We start from the raw sequence: 19,583 nt of genomic DNA on the forward strand, positions 1-19,583 counted from the left end.
TAATCATCAAGGATTGTAATTGAAGCATTTCACTGCATTTTGTATTGCATATAAATATTCAGTACAATGGTACCTCCTTTTCTAACAAAAACAGGAAGTCTAATTTAGGTGTGTAAAGTTATTGAACTATTTATTACATAATTTAATTGTACATGTTGTAGATTTTGGAGTTTGCTTGAAGGTCACAAATTTTATGGAATGAAATGTAGTACATTGTAGTAGTTATTAGAGATAGCAAGAAGGCGGAGTAACCCACATCAGTACATTCCTATTGAATTTCCAGCATTCTATTAGAACCACCCTATAATGCCTTGTATTCTAGGTACCATGACTCTACCTGATAGAACCAGTTCATGCTATGCACTTATTTCTCTGTGATATCTAGAAACACACCACCATTTATTTATTTATTTTTATGGTTAACCCATATTGTGGATGTACTGTGCACACAATTTGAAATTATGTATTGGTTTTAAAATGTAAATATTTCTGAGAAAGAAGAAAAGTATTTTTGTTTTAGGGTTTGAATTGAATTTAAACTTACATGTATATACATGTAAAAGCAAGTACTTTGATTATTATTTTTTTAACTTTGACATACATCAACAGGAATATATATAAGAAATGTTTTGATTTGTTTAGTCATTATATAAGCATTCACTTCACATTTTTATGTGTACCTTTAGTTGAATCTTCAGACTCCTCTTATGGTATTTAATGAGCATACATGTATATGTTTATCTCTTTGCTTGGTGCTGTTATTATCATTATTATATATAGAGGATATTCAATGTTTTGTAGATGAATATGGAATTAATTTCAAGAGTGGGACAGGATTTTTTGATATTTTCATGAGTGCGAAGCACGAGTGAAAATATCAAAAAATCCTGTCTCATGAGTGAAATAAATTCCATATTCATCTACAAAACATTGAATTTTCTGTTTATTACATTTTCTTTGATTTTCTCTAGCTTTGCCTCTGTCTTTTCTTAACACAGTGTCATAGGCTTGACGTCATAGTTGAGCGGTTGAGACGTAACAGCTTAGCAGTTCTGAGATTGAAAACATTACATAGCATGGCTTTTACCAACATATTTGGGAAGAAATTTGCAGTTTTAGCTCTATCAAGATCGTTAGTTACTATCTCTATCTTATGACAGTCCAGAAATTATTTTTTACTTACTTTGATATCCTTTCACACTGTGAGAGAATATCATTTTGGTATCCTTTCACACTGTGAGAGAATATCACTTTTCTTCAATAAATAAATTACAGTATTTCACTGTTGAAAATGTAATAAATAAATTTTATTTAATTCTTTTGCATGACACACAATGCCTTATACTGTTGACCAGTGTTACATAATGTGTAGCTTAAGTTTTGAAATCCACAAGGTCGTATTCTGCCTCATCATGTAAATTTCTATTAAAATGTAAAAATTGAGAGACTGCAATAGAGGATCGTAAATTTCCTATAGACAAGTATTAAACACATGGAAGAATAAAGTCAGAAGAAATATCTTTTTTTTCCTTGGAAGACTTACCACCTGTTTTATATACAATCTAGTTACTCGAATGATATTTATTAGATAAATAGCACCAATTTAAGTAAGCCTGAAATTGCAATGTGATTTATATACCGGTAGATATGTTTTACTAGTATTTAATTTTTTTATTCAATGATTACTCTCTAACCATGCTGAAGAATATCTGGTCATTGTGTGTGTTGTTCATAAACTGGACAAAGTTTTCACTATTGGAATAGATTTTCATTTATTCTTTATTTTCTCTCATAGAATTAGATGTTTATTTATTCTATGCCATTTCAACTTGATTTTGAACTTTTCCAGACAAATAACATTCATTTTCAAAATTCCATCGAACAAGTTAAAGTTCTTGTGGTTCTAGTTTTTTAGCAAAATGTATCAAGAGGCAAACTGGAAACACCCTGTCAGGTTATCCATACATCTCTGTTATTAAGATCAGAGTCTTGTTTCTCCATGAAACTTGTTTTTGTGGAATTTATGTGTTTCAACCCTGACCAACACTGTTGAAACACATTATTTAGGGAAAAAGTCATTGTATAATCAAAATTATTCCCCTTTGTCACTTTGTTAAATCAGCAGAATGTATTTTAATTATAGGGATTTGGCCCTACATATTTTAAATTTTAATTTTTTTTTTCAAACATTAGAAGTTTGTAGTCAACTTATGACTTTTTTTTTTAAATAAGTAGTTGACATGGCCCTAATTTGAGGTCAGATGGTCAAGGTCACATTGATAGACCTATCAAATTCTTATCACACAACCAGACTCTATCTCTCAAAGCAGAAACTGCAAAGTATAGAAAGATTAGGCTTAAGTTTTAGGAATGCAGCATTGGTTAAGTTTTTTTTTTATTGTAAACAATGTAATATGTTGTTTTATATAATATTTGATAACTCCAGTTTTAGGTTATGTTCATATTAAACTAGTCTAAGAGTAATTGTCAAATTATGTTCAAAATCTGTTTTACTAGTTGCTAATTTTTCTGCAGAATATTGTTTATAGCTATGTTGCACTGTTTAAATGTTTTGCTTCCTTTTGATTGACCAATCCATTTAAAGAATGATCTATATTTTCTACATGTCTAATAAAATTAAATGTTTATAATCAACAAAATTGTATTTCTCTCACCAAGATCTTAACTGTTAGAAATGTATCCCTGAGAGACAAAATTCTCCATTTAGCATCAAAGAGCAGATAAAGGATGGCTCATAGAAGTAACAAATTTGTACATTTTTGGTTTGTAATTTGTTGCTGAGCAGAGTGTGAAGATTATCTCATCAAAAAGACACAAAAATATTCAAAAGCCAAGTATATATAATATAAAGAATTGAAATGAATAACAATATATGAAATATGCCTTTACATAATTGACCTGACTGTGCAGTTGAAGAGTACAAAATGTTCATGAACATTGTTTTATGCATAGAAATAAAATACATCATGGAACATTGATGAAGCACTTCAGAATTTCAGTAGCAGTTCTCAAGCTCAGGGGATAACTTGAATGCTTTCCTGTATAAGTCAGCTGCCTGCATACAATCCCCTTGGGCCTGTAATTAAAACAAGCACTCCATGAAATATTACATACATGTATATATATTTTAAAACTATTGGAGTAACAAGCAAATGTTATTCAATGATAAATAGCAATAATGTTAAAGACTTTTCATTTATTTGAAGTTTTGACAACTTGGCAATAAAGGGATCCTAGTTATGTTGCAAGATGCAATGATAGAATGGACTTTTATTTCAAACAGGAGGCAAATACAAAATATTTATCAAAGCACAGACTTGTACTTACTGGTAGATAGAGATAGGTGTTTAAATGAACTTCTAATATTGATCCTATTCAGGCCCTTACATATTTCCACAGCCTCCTGTAACAGGGCTATATTGCTTTTTCCTGTATGGTCCTTATGTTTAGACATTTACCTCTAGTCTCTCAGCCTCCAGTAACAGGACTATTGTTTTTTTCCTATTTGGTCCTTATGTTTAAACATTTACCTCTAGTCTCTCAGCCTCCTGTAACAGGACTATTACTTTTTCCTGTGTGGTCCTTATGTTTAGACATTTACCTCTAATCTCTCAGCCTCCTGTAACAGGGTTATTACTTTTTCCTGTGTGGTTCTTATGTTTAGACATTTACCTCTAATCTCTCAGCTTCCTATAAAAGGACTATTGTTTTTGTCCTGTTTGGTCCTTATGTTTAGACATTTACCTATAGTCTCTCAGCCTCCTGTAACAGAGCTATTACTTTTTCCTGTGTGGTCCTTATGTTTAGACATTTACCTCTAAACTCGCAGCCTCCTGTAACAGGGCTATGGCTTTTTCCTGTTTGGTCCTTATGTTTAAACATTTACCTCTAGTCTCTCAGCTTCCTGTAACAGGGCTATTGCTTTTTCCTGTGTGGTCCTTATGTTTAAACATTTACCTCTAGTCTCTCAGCCTCCTGTAACAGGGCTATGGCTTTTTCCTGTGTGGTCCTTATGTTTAGACATTTACCTCTAGTCACTCAGCCTCCTGTAACAGGGCTATTGCTTTTTCCTGTGTGGTCCTTATGTTTAAACATTTACATCAAGTCTCTCAGCCTCCTGTAACAGGGCTATTGCTTTTCCTGTTTGGTCCTTATGTTTAGACATTTACCTCTAGACTCGCAGCCTCCAGTAACAGGGGTATTGTTTTTTCCTGTTTGGTCCTTATGTTTAGACATTTACCTCTAGTCTCTCAGCCTCCTGTAGCAGGGCTATTGCTTTTTCCTGTTTGGCATCCAATTGTCTCTCTCCCATCTTTTTGTACATAATATCAGTTCTCAAAATATACTTCTTGCCAGACCTGAAAAAATTATTAAAGATTAAAAAAATTCATATCAGAATTTTTTTCTATGTTTCAATGCATTTTGTACTAATGTTACTTTACCAATTATGCTACATATTGTCTATCTTAAAGCTACTCACAAGAGTTGTTCCCCCTCATGAAGTCTTTGGTGATTAAACAAGATGGCCATTCCTTCTTCTGGTGTGATCTTACAAAGAACATTTTCTTTTTCTGCACAGTACTTTCCATTTTTATCCTGCCAGTATAAATAAATATATGCATTTGGAAAAGGGGCCATCAGAGAAATTAATTATTTCTAAAGATTACTTAACAATATCAAAAATCACAATTAATTATTTAAAAAAATATTTTCTTTTAATTACTTTTAGGTAATATATCCATAAAAAATGTAGGCAAAGTCTTATAACATAATATTGTTACATTAGAGTCTTTTTTCACTTTCCGACTATAAATTAAGTCTTTTGATACACTTTACTTTGTGCAGTGTTTGTGCTTCATCAACAAAGTTGGTGCTTCCTCCATTGAAATCTCCGTTGAGGTATATCATAAAGGTCTTCAGAGATCTCTCCTCTGGGCTCTTGGTATAATAACCATCAAAGTGTGGGGCGAAATGACCCCCTGGGTAATATCTACACAGCCGAAACAACTGGAAAAAATAGCATATTGTTGTACAATAACATGAATGGCATGCATTTATAAGTGTAAATTTTGAATTGACCTGAAGTATGAGTGTTACATTACACAATTTCCTTTTTAATTTGCTATACCAAGACATCACTAAGTCTTTTACATGTAATTGTACCTTGTTCAGTCCAACAGGTTGCCATTTTCCCCTGAGTAAATATGGTACACCATGAATGTGTAGGTCTTTCAGAGATGAATCTTCTGCAACTTCGAAGTCAGTTAAATAGGGCTGTATCCTCCTCCAGAGAATTAGTGCCATTTCTTCACTTTCTATCACTAACCTGTACACATACGATAAAAGGTAATCATACGAAAATGACCCCTCCCCCTTCTCTCTCTCTCACACATACACATAATTATATTTATAAACACATAACGTTACCTGTCACAGCTGCGATAGTCTCGTTTTGCTCCTTTTATTTCACCAAATCCGATCTTTTCACCGTCTTCGATGACATGCTGACACTCACTTGGTGTCATTAATTTATGCAGTAAAAATCCTTGATCACCGAAGTCTAATATCTCAGTTCTTGAGACATTTTTGTCACAGTAAGAAGAGTCTTCAAGTGCTGACAATCTGTGTACATTATCAAGGTCACTGGCAAGTTCCCCGTTTACATCGGCCCCTGCCTCTACACCTGGTATAAATTCTGAACTCATGGTGAATGTTTCATGCCTACAACAGAAATGAAAAAATGTGCCAAGTCATCTTCGCTAGCCAAGTTGTTATTGTTTATTTCACAACAACCTTTTCCGGTATCCCCATCTATTTTTAGGTTTGACGTATACATGTATTTTTGATAAGTTGATCATAATTTTGTCTAGTCGATTAAAGGGGTGGGTGGTGTCGTGCGTTAATGATTTTTTTTAATAGAAGTACCAAGGAAATGTACATACAACAATTTCGTCAAAATTAACACATAAATTTTGGTATTTTATTGCGATGCGGGACTTATAGATGGATACTGGCTAGAGAGCAGAGGTACAGTACTTTGAGCACTGAGCTCACTAGTCCGAAACACACTCTTTTTACAATTCTGATATTTGACGGGATTGACGTGCCAGTCCGAAATATCTGACGTTTTTCAGGCTTTTTAAAACTTGATCAAAAAGTAAAACAGGAGGAGCACAATGGCACTATGTAATAAAGATTCTGTGAAAGTCTCATTAACTTTTATTCGGTAGAATAGGATTTGCGGATAAGAGGTGGATACCCCATAGTATAGAAAGAATGGCAAAATCCGTGGGAAACCCCAAATATGAAGATATCTGACAGTGATCGATCTAAAAAAAAAAAAATCTACAAACAAAACAAATATGTGAACAGGGCATAAAATACGGACTCCCTGAAATTCCAGAGGTGGGGTCAGGTGCCTAGGAGGAGTAAGCATCCCCTGTCGACCGGTCACATCCGCTGTGAGCCCTGTATATATTGATCAGGTAGATGGAATTTTGTGTAGTCAATTAACGATTCTGATGGCTTGTAACATCAACTTATCTGTCAGTAGTCTGCCTCGGTTAAAAAATTGATCGTACTCAGAGCATTCTCTTGGGTATCAAATAAGTTAGGAGACGTAAACACCATATGCAGGTGACTGGGGAATACACTGTATTACTACACAAATAAGGAAAGTTGACGATGGAAAAGCTGTTCAAGTCATTAATATCGTTGATAGTTTGCCCTTTTTGTCTATAGTCAATAAAAAAAAATTAAATATGAAACAGATGTGGCAGACTCTGTGGTTTTTTTTATTTCGACTTCACTGGGATATATCGAGTCAACATATGAATGAAAGCGAATATTATTAATTGTTAACACGTCGTTGATAAATCAGATTGTGGAGTTGAAGGCCACAGCAAGTGTTTTCTTCTTCTCATGCAGAAGTGTTTGATTAAATTCTGCTTCATTTTAGGAATGACTCTAATTCTTGGCCAAATTATTCGAGTATAACCTGGTTTGGGTCAGTTTACGCTTTATAATCCGCGAAGCGGATTATAAAACAGCGTAAACTGACCCAAACCAGGTTATACTCGAATAATTTGGCCAAGAATTAGAGTCATTCCTTATAATTTAATTTTAAAATCATTAAATAACTATGGGTGTAAAATTTCGTTACTTTTTATTAGTTCAAATTTGCCGCTCAATAATACAACCATAGTAACGGAAGTAACGGAAGTGATGGGAATCGAGGGGAGGTAAAAACTGATACATAGACCTTGCAGCCATGTTGGTTGTTTACATGTGGTAAGATCGAATTATTGTTTGAAATTAAAGGTACATTTAACAAATCTGGAATTTTCCATGAATCCCGAGGACTGGAAATGAGAGGATTGTATGGATACAGATGATTCAGCTGGTTGTCAGGGGGGTGTGTCCCCATACCAAACCAGGTTATACAGAAATAATTTGTGTTCCTTTTTGGATATTAACCAATCAGAGGCTAGAATACAAACAAAATTAAATTATATGAATATAAAACAAGTTGGCTAATAAAGAAGCACAGTAAGTGCCCATCGAAATTCCAACAGTTTTTTTTTTTTTTTTGGAAGACCTGCATGGTCTCCAAAGACTACATAAATGTTGTCAATGAGGAACTCCAGCATCCTTTCAATATCAACTTAGAGTACTTGTGGGTAGAAACAGAGTGATTTTTAAAAAAGTAATTTTGCTGATGACCAATTACAAGATATGAAGTTTCCTTGTTCCATTTCTACTGAAGAAGCAGTTGTCCTTGTTATCAAAGAGCCTATACTTTTTAATTTATCGTGAGGGATGTTTGTATAAAGTGTAGTAAAGTCGTACCTTTTAATGTTACTGATTTTTGAAAAAAAAATGGCGATTTATATTTTTTTAAAAGTCTTAAGAAGTTTTTGAGAATACAGATTTACAGCACATCTAGAATATGCTGTAGCACAGAACATCTCTGTCTGATGAAATAGGATGTGCACGATCGCCTCATTAAATTTTAGTCAGTGGTATAGGGAGAGTTGCGGATAAGAGATGGGTACCCCAAGTGTACTGAACGGACGGATCGACACCCCCATCACTATTAACCTTTCAAGCCCCATCACTATTACCTCTTCAAGCGGGGGGGGGGGGGGGGGGGGGGGAGGAAGATATAACAATGAATAAACAAAAAAAAAAAACAAAGTAATATATAAAAAGAAATTATTTATTCTAAAGTTTCTGGAAAGAACATGTACGAGGGGCATTTCAAAAGTTCTGGCAACTGGTGTGCGGTAGATTAATGAGCGTCATTATCATAAATTAAATTATATCAATCCCTCAAAATAGTCTCCATTGACCTGGACACACTTTTTCAGTCTTGAAATCCACGTGGAAAATGCTGCCCTATAGTCCTCGTTCGGTATACGCTTCATACACTGGAATGCGGCACTTCCGACTGCATGACGACTTTCAAATCGCCGTCCTCGGAGGGCTTCTTTGATAACGGCATTCAACCAAAAATCGCATGGAGCTAGGTCAGGACTGTAGGGTGGATGTGGTAAAACGGCAATACCATTTTCCTTTAAATATTTGGTTACTACCTCTGATCTATGGGCAGGTGCGTTGTCACGGAGGAGCTTTATTCCTCTAGTACTGGTTGTTGGTCGGGTCGGTTTATAGTGCTCTACAACCTGAGACAAGACATTCTCTGCATAAAATTGACCAGTAACACTGCTGTGTTCTGGAACCGGAACTTGAGCAACATGGGCCTTTAGAATCAAAAAATAAGGCGTACATTACTCTCCGGACAGACTGGTTTCTGCGTGCAATTTGTGGCCTTGTATCATTTTCATCGATCCAAACTTTGTTATTGAGCTTAGTTTCCGGTTCAAAAAAAATATATCCATGTTTCATCACCAGTTACAATCTCATTTATTCGCCTTTGGTCACAATCTTCATAAATTGTTAGTAACTGTGAAGCCATTTCTACCCGGATGCGCTTTTGCTCTTCCGAGAGAAGATGCGGCACCCATCTAGCACAGACTTTCCTAAGCTTTAAGTTTTTCCTTTAAAATACGAAAAACTGCTGACGAATTAATGTTAGTTAAGTCTGCTATTTCCTCAACTGTATATCTAGCATCATCAGCTATCGTATTTTGAACAGCGACGATTTCTTTTTCGCCATATGCACAAACTGGATGCCCCGAACGGGGGTCATCTTCAATTGATTTTCTACCCTCTTTAAATTGAACTACCCATCTTGCTATTGCTCGATATGAAAGAGCATGCTCTCTATATACTACATCTAAATCGGCTTTTATTTCTGTTGCCGTAAAGCCAAGCAACGAGCGAATTTTGCAATACGCTCTTTGCTCAACAAAAAAATTGTTCTCCTTATCGGTCATTTTTACGCCCAGTATACAGAGTATACCTAATTATGACGTCATTTTAGCAGACCTATACGTCATTTTGAATGTAAAATGACGTCACTACTAATGCATATTTGCCTAAGCTTTACAGTGGTATCAGAGTCATTTTAATCCGTAACGTAGTTAAAATTTTATATACCAGTTGCCAGAACTTTTGAAATGCCCTTCGTAAGATTGGAAGAGGCATTATATTGTGAAGTTCTATCATATTTTAAATTTATACATGTATATGTACAGTGTAAGAAGAAGAACAGGGCAATGAAAGCATAAACTGCTATTTAACACCGAAAATCGCTTTTTTTCATTATTAAGGTATGTCACTCGTGAAATTTGTTATATCAAGAATTTTTTGAGAAGTATATTTTGGATAAGTACTCATATAGTATGACTCAAAATCGCAGAGAAAATGGGGGGTCAGTGTGCATCTAACTAAGCTACGGTACAATTAAGTTGACCTTTCTGCACTTAAATTGTGACTCTTTGGTTAATCGCTTTAACCGTTATCATATTTTATCAGATGTAACCATGGCAATAAACATAATCTTATTTTACTTAAAATAGTTTGAATAATATTTACCATTGAACAAATCATGCAAATTAATGCGCGTAAATTATTGTGTGACCTTTTTGCACTAAAAAAGTCTCATATTTGGGGTATTAAAAATCTAAATAGGCAATAAAATATTTTCTTGTATCAAACTTTTTACGTCTAGCAGCAAGATAATGGATCGAATCAAAGAAAATGGATTTCATTAATGACATCTGATGAAATTCCTGGTTAAAGTTTATTTTCTTTATCAGTTAATCTGGTTAGAAATTTTAATCGCTACCGAAATTGTTGGTCTCACGTATCATTAGATTTTATAATGCCAATCAAACGTTGCAGAACGTGAACTACGAAGTCTTGGCGACATTACCCTAAAATTATGTGTCGATCCGAGATCTAATTTGAAGTTTAGAGAAATATTCCATAGCGCTATTGTACTGAGAAGTGGGCGGGGGGGGGGGGGGGTAAGTTAAATTGGTAGAAACACATATATAACAATTAACCATTATGAAAAATTAGATAGCTTGCGTGAAGGTTACTTGTAAAGGATGACTGCACTTAAGGACATGCGAAAATTGCGACAAAATAAACTTTCAAAACAAGCATTTTTCTTTTAATTGCAGGAATGGTCAACATGTAATCTACAACTTTACGTAATTACATTAAATAAAAGTATGTATTTACGAAGCTGTTTTCAAAGGCGGGGATCATCACAATATCTTGAATCTCCGTTTGTTTTGTTTGTTTGTATGTTGTTTAACGTCCCTCTCGAGAATTTTCACTCATATGGAGACGCCATCACTTGCCGGTGGAGAGCTGCAAATTTTGTCCTATACTCGGCACTTACGGCCATTGAGCAGTGAGCGATCTTTTTCGTGCCAGCACCTACTGCGACACGGGACCTCGGTTTATACGGTCTCATCCGAAGGACCGGTCTCCACGTCCCACAGTGGGATTCGAACCCGCGACGTAAGGATCAACTCCTTACTTCGCGACTCTAGAGCAGACGCTCTAACCACTGTGCCACGAGGGCGACTTGAATCTCCGTACGATAATGAGGACGCCCACTTTTTCACTGACTTTGTACATAGTCAGCGCATGTTTGTCTATTGTTCTCCGTTTAACAGTAGTTGTATATTTGCAGTAATAATGTTGTGTCAAAAGGAGATTACTAGACAAACATGCGCTCATGGTTTAAAAGAGAAAAAAACTTCTTACATTCGAGAGAGAGAGAGATGGAAAAGAGTGATCACGTATTTATCTAGTCTACTTTAACTCGCGAATATTAAATCCCGCGAACCATTTATTTTGCTTTGGATTTAAAGAGAATGTTTTCTCAGTCGCGAAAGGATGATGTGACATACGGCCCCCGGTAAATTGACAAAAAATTAAAAGTCCAAATTTTAGTCTAATTTTTGCATGCAGCTAATCACTGATATGTGTATCCTTATGGAAAACTACTTTTAACAAAAATAGAAGCGTAATTTGGAAGATATATATCTTTCATTTGGGTAGGGGTACCATGTTTACATCCGATTCCCATTGAATTTTGGCCCCGCCCCACTCTTTGAAGCCCTTAAAATATACGAGCGCAAGTAGGTACATTTTTCTCCTTTGGCTGGTCACTGTATTTTATTGAAATCTACCTATATGTGAAAGGAGAAAAATGTACCTAACTGCGCTCACATGTTGTTTTATAAAAAATGGTAAAATCTAGCTGGCCTTTCCTATTATGAACAGATCGACGAAACTATTTTTTTCTGACGTAAGAATAAATTCATATGCTAATCGAGGCATCGGCGTGACTTTCTAACTGACCAATCAGCTAAATGAGATGCATTACGAGTGAGTACCACAAAAATACTAAGGAAATTTTATGCTTGGAAAAAAGGCTTTTTTACCTACTTTCCCATAAACAATTTTTTATGCATTTGAGTCACAGATTAGGCACGGATATATATATATATATATATATATATATATATATATATATATATATATATATATATATATATATATATATATATATATATATATATTAGGGATGTCAAATCGGTCAATTTTTGATAATCGGTTATTCGGACGTTTTTCCGGTCGAGTACCCGGGTACTCGGTAAAAATATAAATACAAGTGTGTTAATTTTCTTGAGCCCCGTTAAGCTATATAAAACTCCAAAGCTGTTTTATCATGTTTATAAATGTATATAAACATTGAGTCCAACGGGGATGATTTTTTTTGGTACTATATTTATTTATCAAATAAACACAAAAGACACAATTAATACATCAAAAATTAGAAAAAAAATTGTTTACAGTTCTTCTCATCAACGCAAAAGGAGGACGATCTGTTACGCAGGTTTGTGGTGGTTAGACTAGCGAAAGAGAAGGAACGGACGTTGTTGGGATCGCTAATCTTAATTATTTCATATGCTGGTTGTTTCCCCCGTATACACTAAACTTATTACGCAAACTGACTTTCAATATTTTTTGAATCTTTAATTATTTCTAAATATTTCTCAACTTTTGAAGTGGGTACTAGCATGTCCGATTTCGGTGCCGTATATTAACTTAATAATTTTAAAATGATTTGAAGATAATGGACCATATTTAAACGATGTTTACTGAAAACAATCATTGAAGCCATCCAAAAATTAAGGACCACAATAGGTGAGAACAGCTGTGTACCAGGTGATTGGTCACTAATTACTGTATACACACTGCCACAGGCGATAAGGGGTGTTTTACAGGTGTAAATGACGACACGCTTATTACCGTATGCATATTAAAGTTAATTTTTGGATAAGTTTTTGATAAAAATATGTACTTTGAAATAAGAAAAAATACACATCCGAGTACCATTTTTAGTATTCGATACTCGGACGTTCGATCGAGTACCCGGTTAACCGGGTACTCGTTGACATCCCTAATATATATATATAATTTAAAGTTTTGTAAAGCGTTTGGTGGGCATGCAATGCGCTGGGTCTACACGTATTCCCGAGTATCAGTGAATACAAGTTTCATGTGCATTTCTTGACCCAGAACGGTAAATGCTGAGGTTCCATGCGTATTATTATGTATAAACAGCCTTGGTTGACAATTAAAAGTTTGAAATGTAGTAGAGATAATGTGTAAATTGACCTAAATCACGTGTCTGTGATAAAATATAAACATGTAGTAAACGACAGCATGTTTTGTCGTTCTGTCATCGGATTGGACAATTGTTCTCGGTAAGCGACTATGTGCGAAATAATAACAATAGCCATATAAGGTAAATTTCTCGGACATGCATATCCCTCTATTGTACTAAGACCCGCCTATTCTCTTTTCATAAAAGAACATATTGTCACAAATCTGGCCGAATGTTAATGTCATAGGGTCTAAAAAATCATAGATAATGCAGTAATCCTTATAATTAAAATGTGTCGGAACTATTGAAACTATTCAAAAGGCGTCGTATTTATTCACTCGTTTGAAAACTATCAAAATCGTTGTAGATTAAATATAATTCGTCATAGAAAAAGGGGCCCCAGATAGCAGTTATGTCACATCATCCTTTGATCGTCGTGGATTGATTTCACACTGACGAATCGCGAATAAAAGATGACGCGAATAATAGTTGGTTTACAGTATATGCCGTTTGGTGACCAGACTTGCAGGGATGATGCTTGGAATGCTGGAACGGACCTACATTTTCTGGTTGAGTGAACAAGTTTTTTGTATCAGGCCTACTCCCAAGTAACTATAATCTGAACTGAACTTGCAATGAGGATGCATCTCACCAGACTTGCTTCAGATGCTGGATTTGACAAACATTATCAGGATGATTGAACGGGTTAAAGATTTTAGAGCAGGTCCATTCCATTAAAGTAATTAAAAGAGCTTTGGTTTTCTGAATAGCTGATGCATCATGGGATGTTTAATACGCAAGCTGGGTCTGACCTAATTTTTTGAGAAGTGACCAGATTAAAGGTTTTGGAGTAGATCCATTGCAAAGTAACTACATGTAAAACTTGCAAGGATTATGCATCTACATATGTAGGGATGCTTATTTACCAGACATGGTTCAGAGGCAGCATCTGGATGAATAGATCTACATATTCCAGGTAATCAAAATAAAAGATTTTATTAGGACCATTCCTAAGAAACGTAGTCCTACAAAAACAAAACTTGCATGGATTTGTAACCATGGAATAACCGATGCACATAATACCAGAACATTCACTTTGTCTTTAATGGAGTTATTATACCTCTACTGATTTTTTCATTATATATCATTAGATATGACTAATTCCCTAGAAATCATTAAGAATGGCCTAATCCCCGTGTGTTAGTCAAGTGAGCTAATCCCTGCTTCGAAAGCTAATTCCCGGTTATCCGTAATCCTCTAGATTTTACTTTTACATTGGTATATGTGAATGGACTAATCCCCATGTGTTAAATCAGTGAGTTAATCCCTGCTTTGAAATCACGCTATCTGAATCCTCTAAATTTTACGTTTGTATCAATATAATAAAATAGTTAAAACTATATCATTGCGGGAGTTAGCAATATTCCAGTTCCCCTCGACCAGGACTATTTCCCTCGGCTTCACCTCGGGAAATAGTCCTGGCCTTGGGGAACTGGAATCTTGCTAACTCCCTCAATGATATACCTTAAATGTATATTAATCACATGTATGGTTTCATGTATTTCTTAAAACTCAGTCCTTTGGAGAAGGGGGAGAATTGAGGAGGGGGGATATGCCAGCTCACCAATTAACCTAAATTTATTTAAACATATGTGTGTTCTGTAAATGAAAAAAAATAGTATGGCAACTCCATTAGCCAATTCATATAAGTAAATTAAGTATATCATCTACAACATACATTCACAAACTAGGCCTTTAATGAAATATTGCTTATTTGCCTTCTGACATTCAAAGTACAGATTGGCATATTAGACAAGAATAGCATCCACTGTTATATTTGCCGAGACTTCATCATTGGAGTTGGTGGAATAAAGATTTGGAGGTGGCTGGATATATTAGATTGGAACACTTCCCAGTGCTGGAATGGAGGTATTTCTAAGGTGTTAGAGAATAGCAAAGGTATGATTCTTTAGTCTATTTCATTTTGCACACCTACTAAGTACTAACATATCCCCTCCCCCACCAACAGCACATCTTTATAAGAGTTGTAGATTTTGTTGCTGTTTTTTTTCTTTGTTTGTCTTAATCTCTCTCATCTCTATTTGCTGGGACTCCATTGTTGGAGTTGGTGGAATAAAGATTTGGAGGTGGCTGGGCACATTAGATTGGAACAGCATCCAAACAACACTGGAATGGAGGTATCTCTAAGGTGTTAAGGAATAGCAAAGGTATGTTTCTATAATTTATATCATTTGCACTCTTACTAAGTATTAACATCCCCCCAATCCTCATCACATCTTTATTAGTGTTGGTAGTTTTGTTGTTCTTTTTTTTTCTTTGATTGTCTTAATCTCTCTCTTCTCTGTTTGGGACTTCATCGTTGGATATGGTGGAATAGGACTTGGAGGCGGCTGGGCATATTGGATTGGAACAGCATCCAAACAACGCTGGAATGGAGGTATTTCTTAGTCATTAAGGAATAGCAGAGGTATGATCGTTTCACTATTAGTTTGGTACTCCTACTACGTACTAACATTTCTCTCCCCTCCCCCACCCTCAGCACATCTTTTCAAATATTTTTTTTTTTTGTTTTTTTGTTTTTGTTTTTTCTAATCTTCTCTGTTCTCTCTTTGCCGGGACCTCATCATTGGAGATGGTGGAATAGGACATGGAGGCGGCTGGGCATATTGGATTGGAACAGCATCCCAACAACGCTGGAATGGAGGTATTTCTTAGACATTAAGAAATAGCAGAGGTAAGATCGTTTCATTATTTTTTTGGCACTCCTACTAAGTACTAACATTTCCCTCTCCTCCCCCACTTTCAGAACATCTTTTCAAATATTTTTTTTGTTCTGTTGTTTTTGATTTGTCTAATCTTCTCTGTTCTCTCTTTGCTGTGACCTCATCATTGGAGATGGTGGAATAAGGACTTGGAGGCGGCTGGGCATATTGGATTGGAACAGCATCCCAACAACGCTGGAATGGAGGTTTTTTGTATTATTATGTTAACGTTAGTTTTTTTTGTTATTTAAGTCATTTGTTATAGTTCTTGCTTTGTTAGTATTGTAAGTTGTAAGTTTTTTGTTAATTTTTAGATAAAATTATTTATCAAATGTTTGTTTTGTTAGTTCTGTTCATTATATATTAGTTATTTGTTACATTGAGGTTTTTTTGTTAGACATTTCTTAGTTCAAGTTTTGTTTCTTATTTGTTATGTGAATTTGATGAGTTAAGTATTTAATTTGCTATGATTGTTATTAGTTTAAGTTTTTTGTTGTTGTTGTTATGATTATTTTATTTGTTATTGCTTTGACTTTTAGTTATTTGTTATTGCTTTGACTTTTAGTTATTTGTTATTGTTATGAGTTTTAGTTATTTGTTATTGGTATGAGTGTTAGTTATTTGTTATTGGTATGAGTAATTAATTATTTGTTATTGGTATGTCAGTTTTGGTTATTTATTATTGGTATGTCAGTAATAGTTATTTGTTATTGTTATGAGATTTAGTTATTTGTTATTGTTATGAGTTTTAGTTATTTTTTATTGGTATGAGCTTTAGTTATTTGTTATTGGTATGAATATTAGTTGTTTGTTATTGGTAATATGTCAGTATTAGTTATTTGTTAATGGTATCAGTATTAAGCATGTGTCTTATGTTCTTTGTTGTATTTTGCAGAGGTATCTACATTGGACATGGTGGATTTAGGAGATTTGAAGTGTTGAAACATTGTGTTTCAGCTGAAACTTCTGGCCTGATTGAGGGCCTATTATCTAATTATATTTGTTCGTTTTACAGCTTTATTTTATAGTTGGACAAAGCTTGAAAGTTGCTGAGGAATAAACAATTAAGGTCAAATATAACAGAAAATATTAAATTAATTAAAAATTCAGAGCCAGTAAATAACAGCTTAAATTATTGTTGGGTGATTTTAAAATGTTCCAGAAAAAAGTAAAATAGTCCTAACTGACTTAATTCATCTTTCCAAAATAGAAAAAAATGATCCTTGAAATTGTGTAGCTTTTCTTGACAATGGCCAATGTGTTAGTTCTACTGGTCAGAGACTAGAAGAGCTAATGCATATGAAGGTATCCCTTGTCTGTCTGTCTGTCTGTCTAGCTGTCTGTCTGTCTAGCTGTCTATCTGTAAATATTTTTTAAAAGGCTACCTGTCTTTCAGTTTTAATTGGAAAAGTCAACAGGACATGGTGACAATGAATCTCCAAGATGTGGAAACAGTAGCTGCACTCAACAGAAATTGGTGAACACAACTGGAGGAGCAAGGCTGATGTATGTAGATGTTCCAAGATGTGGAAATAGCAGCTGTAGCCAACAGGACATGGTGGAAACAACTGCAGGAGGCAAGGCTGATAGATGTTGATCTTCCAAGATGTGGAAACTGCTGCCAACAGGACTTGGTGGAAACAACTGGAATATGAAAGCCTGATGGACAATGATCTTCCAAGATGTGGAAACAGCAGCTGCAGCCAACAGGACTTGGTGGAAACAAATGGAGGAAGCATGCCTGAAGGATGTTAACCTAGCCCCTAATCATATCACAGTAGATTACTGACACTGCCCAATCAGGTGTGTGACATAATCATGATCATCTTATTTTAAGATAAAAAGTTCCAAATCACATTGGCTTGAATTCAGAATAAATCAACTCCGCTACAAATAAAGTGTTGTATAAAATTGGTTTGAATGATACTCATTTGTGTAATAATGGTAATTTTAAGAGCCATTTTGTTTCTAAGCTTCACAGTCTATTAAAATTTTACATATTTCATACACTGGTATCTGTATCATCATGTATGAAAAATCTCAGAAATCTGATGAAATTTCATCAGAACTGAGGAATTTTCTAATTTTTCACTTTCTTGTAGCTTTCATTTACACTTTAAATCAATACAAAAAAAAGCATCACTTACAGTTATTAATTGCAAATTTTAACTGCATTTGATTTTTATATCAAACAAGGACCATACATTATCCTTTATGTTTCTCACACCATACCGGGTATATCTTTTCATAAAAAAATTTTTCCCAACCAAAAAAAATGTTACACATCTTTAGTGTTTTGTGTCCCAGTCAATTTTAAGTTCAATCCATAGCACTGCACTTAATCAGAGATCTCCTTTTTTGAGATAGTAGACCTATAATGCAGAATGATAAACTTTTCTTACCTTAAGTTGATTTTTTAAAAGATGTGTCAGTATTCTTAACCCCTTTTTGCCCCTTCCAGGATAAGAGATTGAAAAAGGCACTTGAAGAACTATCTGCAGATCGAAAGAAGGCCTGGAAGCATGGAAGATATTTCTTACAGACTAATGGATATTGACTCTGAAAAAGTGCAGATGCAGACAACAGGACTTGGTGGAAACAACTGTAGGAGGCAAAGCTGATGGTTGTTAATCTTCCAAGATTTGGAAACAGCAGCCGCACCCAAGAGGACTTGATGGAAACAACTGCAAGAGGCAAGGCCAATGGATGTTGAGGCAAACCTGATGGACATTTATCTTCCAAGATGTGGAAACGGCAGCTGCTCTCAACAGGCCCCAAGACCATAAACGGAGAATAGAATTCAGTCAAAATTTCAAACTAAAATAACCTTTGAATGATTTTGATTATGAGACAAAAATTCCACCATATGTTTGTATTCAAATGCTGTGCAAAGCTGCTAATGTTTAAGCAAATACATTAGATAAAACTCAAGATATTGAAAATAAAAATTTTGACCCCCTCTCAGTTTATGGTCTTGGGGCGAGGACTTGGTGGAAACAACTGGAGGAGGCAAGGCTGATAGATGTTGATCTTCAAAGATGTGGAAATAGCAGCTACAGCTAACAGGACTTGGTGGAAACAAGGAGGCAAGGCCGAAGGATGTTAAACCCCCCCCCCCATTCATGACATTTTACAGTAGATAACTGACATTGATCAGGTATGTGACATAATCATGATCCAAGATTTTCTGATAAATAAAATTTCCAAATCACAATTCCTACAATTCAGAATAGATTAACATATCTTACTACAAATAAAGTGTTATATGATTGGTCTGAAATTTCTTGCATTTGACATGATAAAGTGTCTGTCCAGATGTTAATAGTGATAAACTAATTTAAGACAATCAGAATAAGAAATAAAAAGTGTATGTTTTTGCCAGTAGTAGTTGAAATTGACACCCCTGGGAAAACCATTATCAAGCTCCGCTGACGCGTCGGTTGACAATGGTATTCCTTGGGGTGTCAATAGTTTTTCTCATTTTTCTGTTTTGTTTTAGTGGATGCTATATAGCATATGTTTCCTCTTCTTTAAAGTTTGAAGATTTGAAGACCATTCAAAGTAGAGAATTAAGTAGAGCTCATGTGGGTTTGTCGTGGTTTGCCTAATGACATTATCAAGAATGGGGACAATTCAGGTATGGCAAAGTTACCTTAATTACTATTTTTTGTAATTGTTAG

At 34.9% G+C, this 19,583-nt stretch overlaps 1 protein-coding gene across 1 annotated transcript; it reads right to left on the bottom strand.

The window, feature by feature from the left end:
• Positions 1-2,869: 2,869 nt before the first annotated feature.
• LOC133191693 (uncharacterized) lies at positions 2,870-5,767 on the bottom strand. Its single transcript, XM_061327429.1, has 6 exons — positions 5,449-5,767; positions 5,185-5,347; positions 4,858-5,028; positions 4,502-4,617; positions 4,262-4,379; positions 2,870-3,097 (listed from the first exon to the last, which is right to left on the bottom strand). The coding sequence occupies exons 1-6, from the start codon at positions 5,724-5,726 to the stop codon at positions 3,017-3,019; spliced, it is 927 nt and encodes a 308-aa protein (XP_061183413.1). The 5' UTR covers positions 5,727-5,767; the 3' UTR covers positions 2,870-3,016.
• Between the last annotated feature and the right edge of the window lie 13,816 nt (positions 5,768-19,583).

The sequence above is a fragment of the Saccostrea echinata genome, unplaced genomic scaffold (assembly GCF_033153115.1).
Source record: "Saccostrea echinata isolate AGI-Se365-2 ecotype Australia unplaced genomic scaffold, CSIRO_AGI_Sech_v1 ptg000024l, whole genome shotgun sequence".
In the NCBI taxonomy this organism is placed as follows: Eukaryota; Metazoa; Mollusca; class Bivalvia; order Ostreida; family Ostreidae; genus Saccostrea; species Saccostrea echinata.

Coding starts and splice junctions, on each gene's coding strand:
- LOC133191693 (XM_061327429.1), bottom strand. CDS start 5,726: ATGAGTTCAGAATTTATACCAGGTGTAGAGGCAGGGGCCGATGTAAAC. Junction 5,348..5,448: donor GACTATCGCAGCTGTGACAG/GTAACGTTATGT, acceptor GTATGTGTACAG/GTTAGTGATAGAAAGTGAAG. Junction 4,380..4,501: donor CATGAGGGGGAACAACTCTT/GTGAGTAGCTTT, acceptor TAATTTTTTCAG/GTCTGGCAAGAAGTATATTT.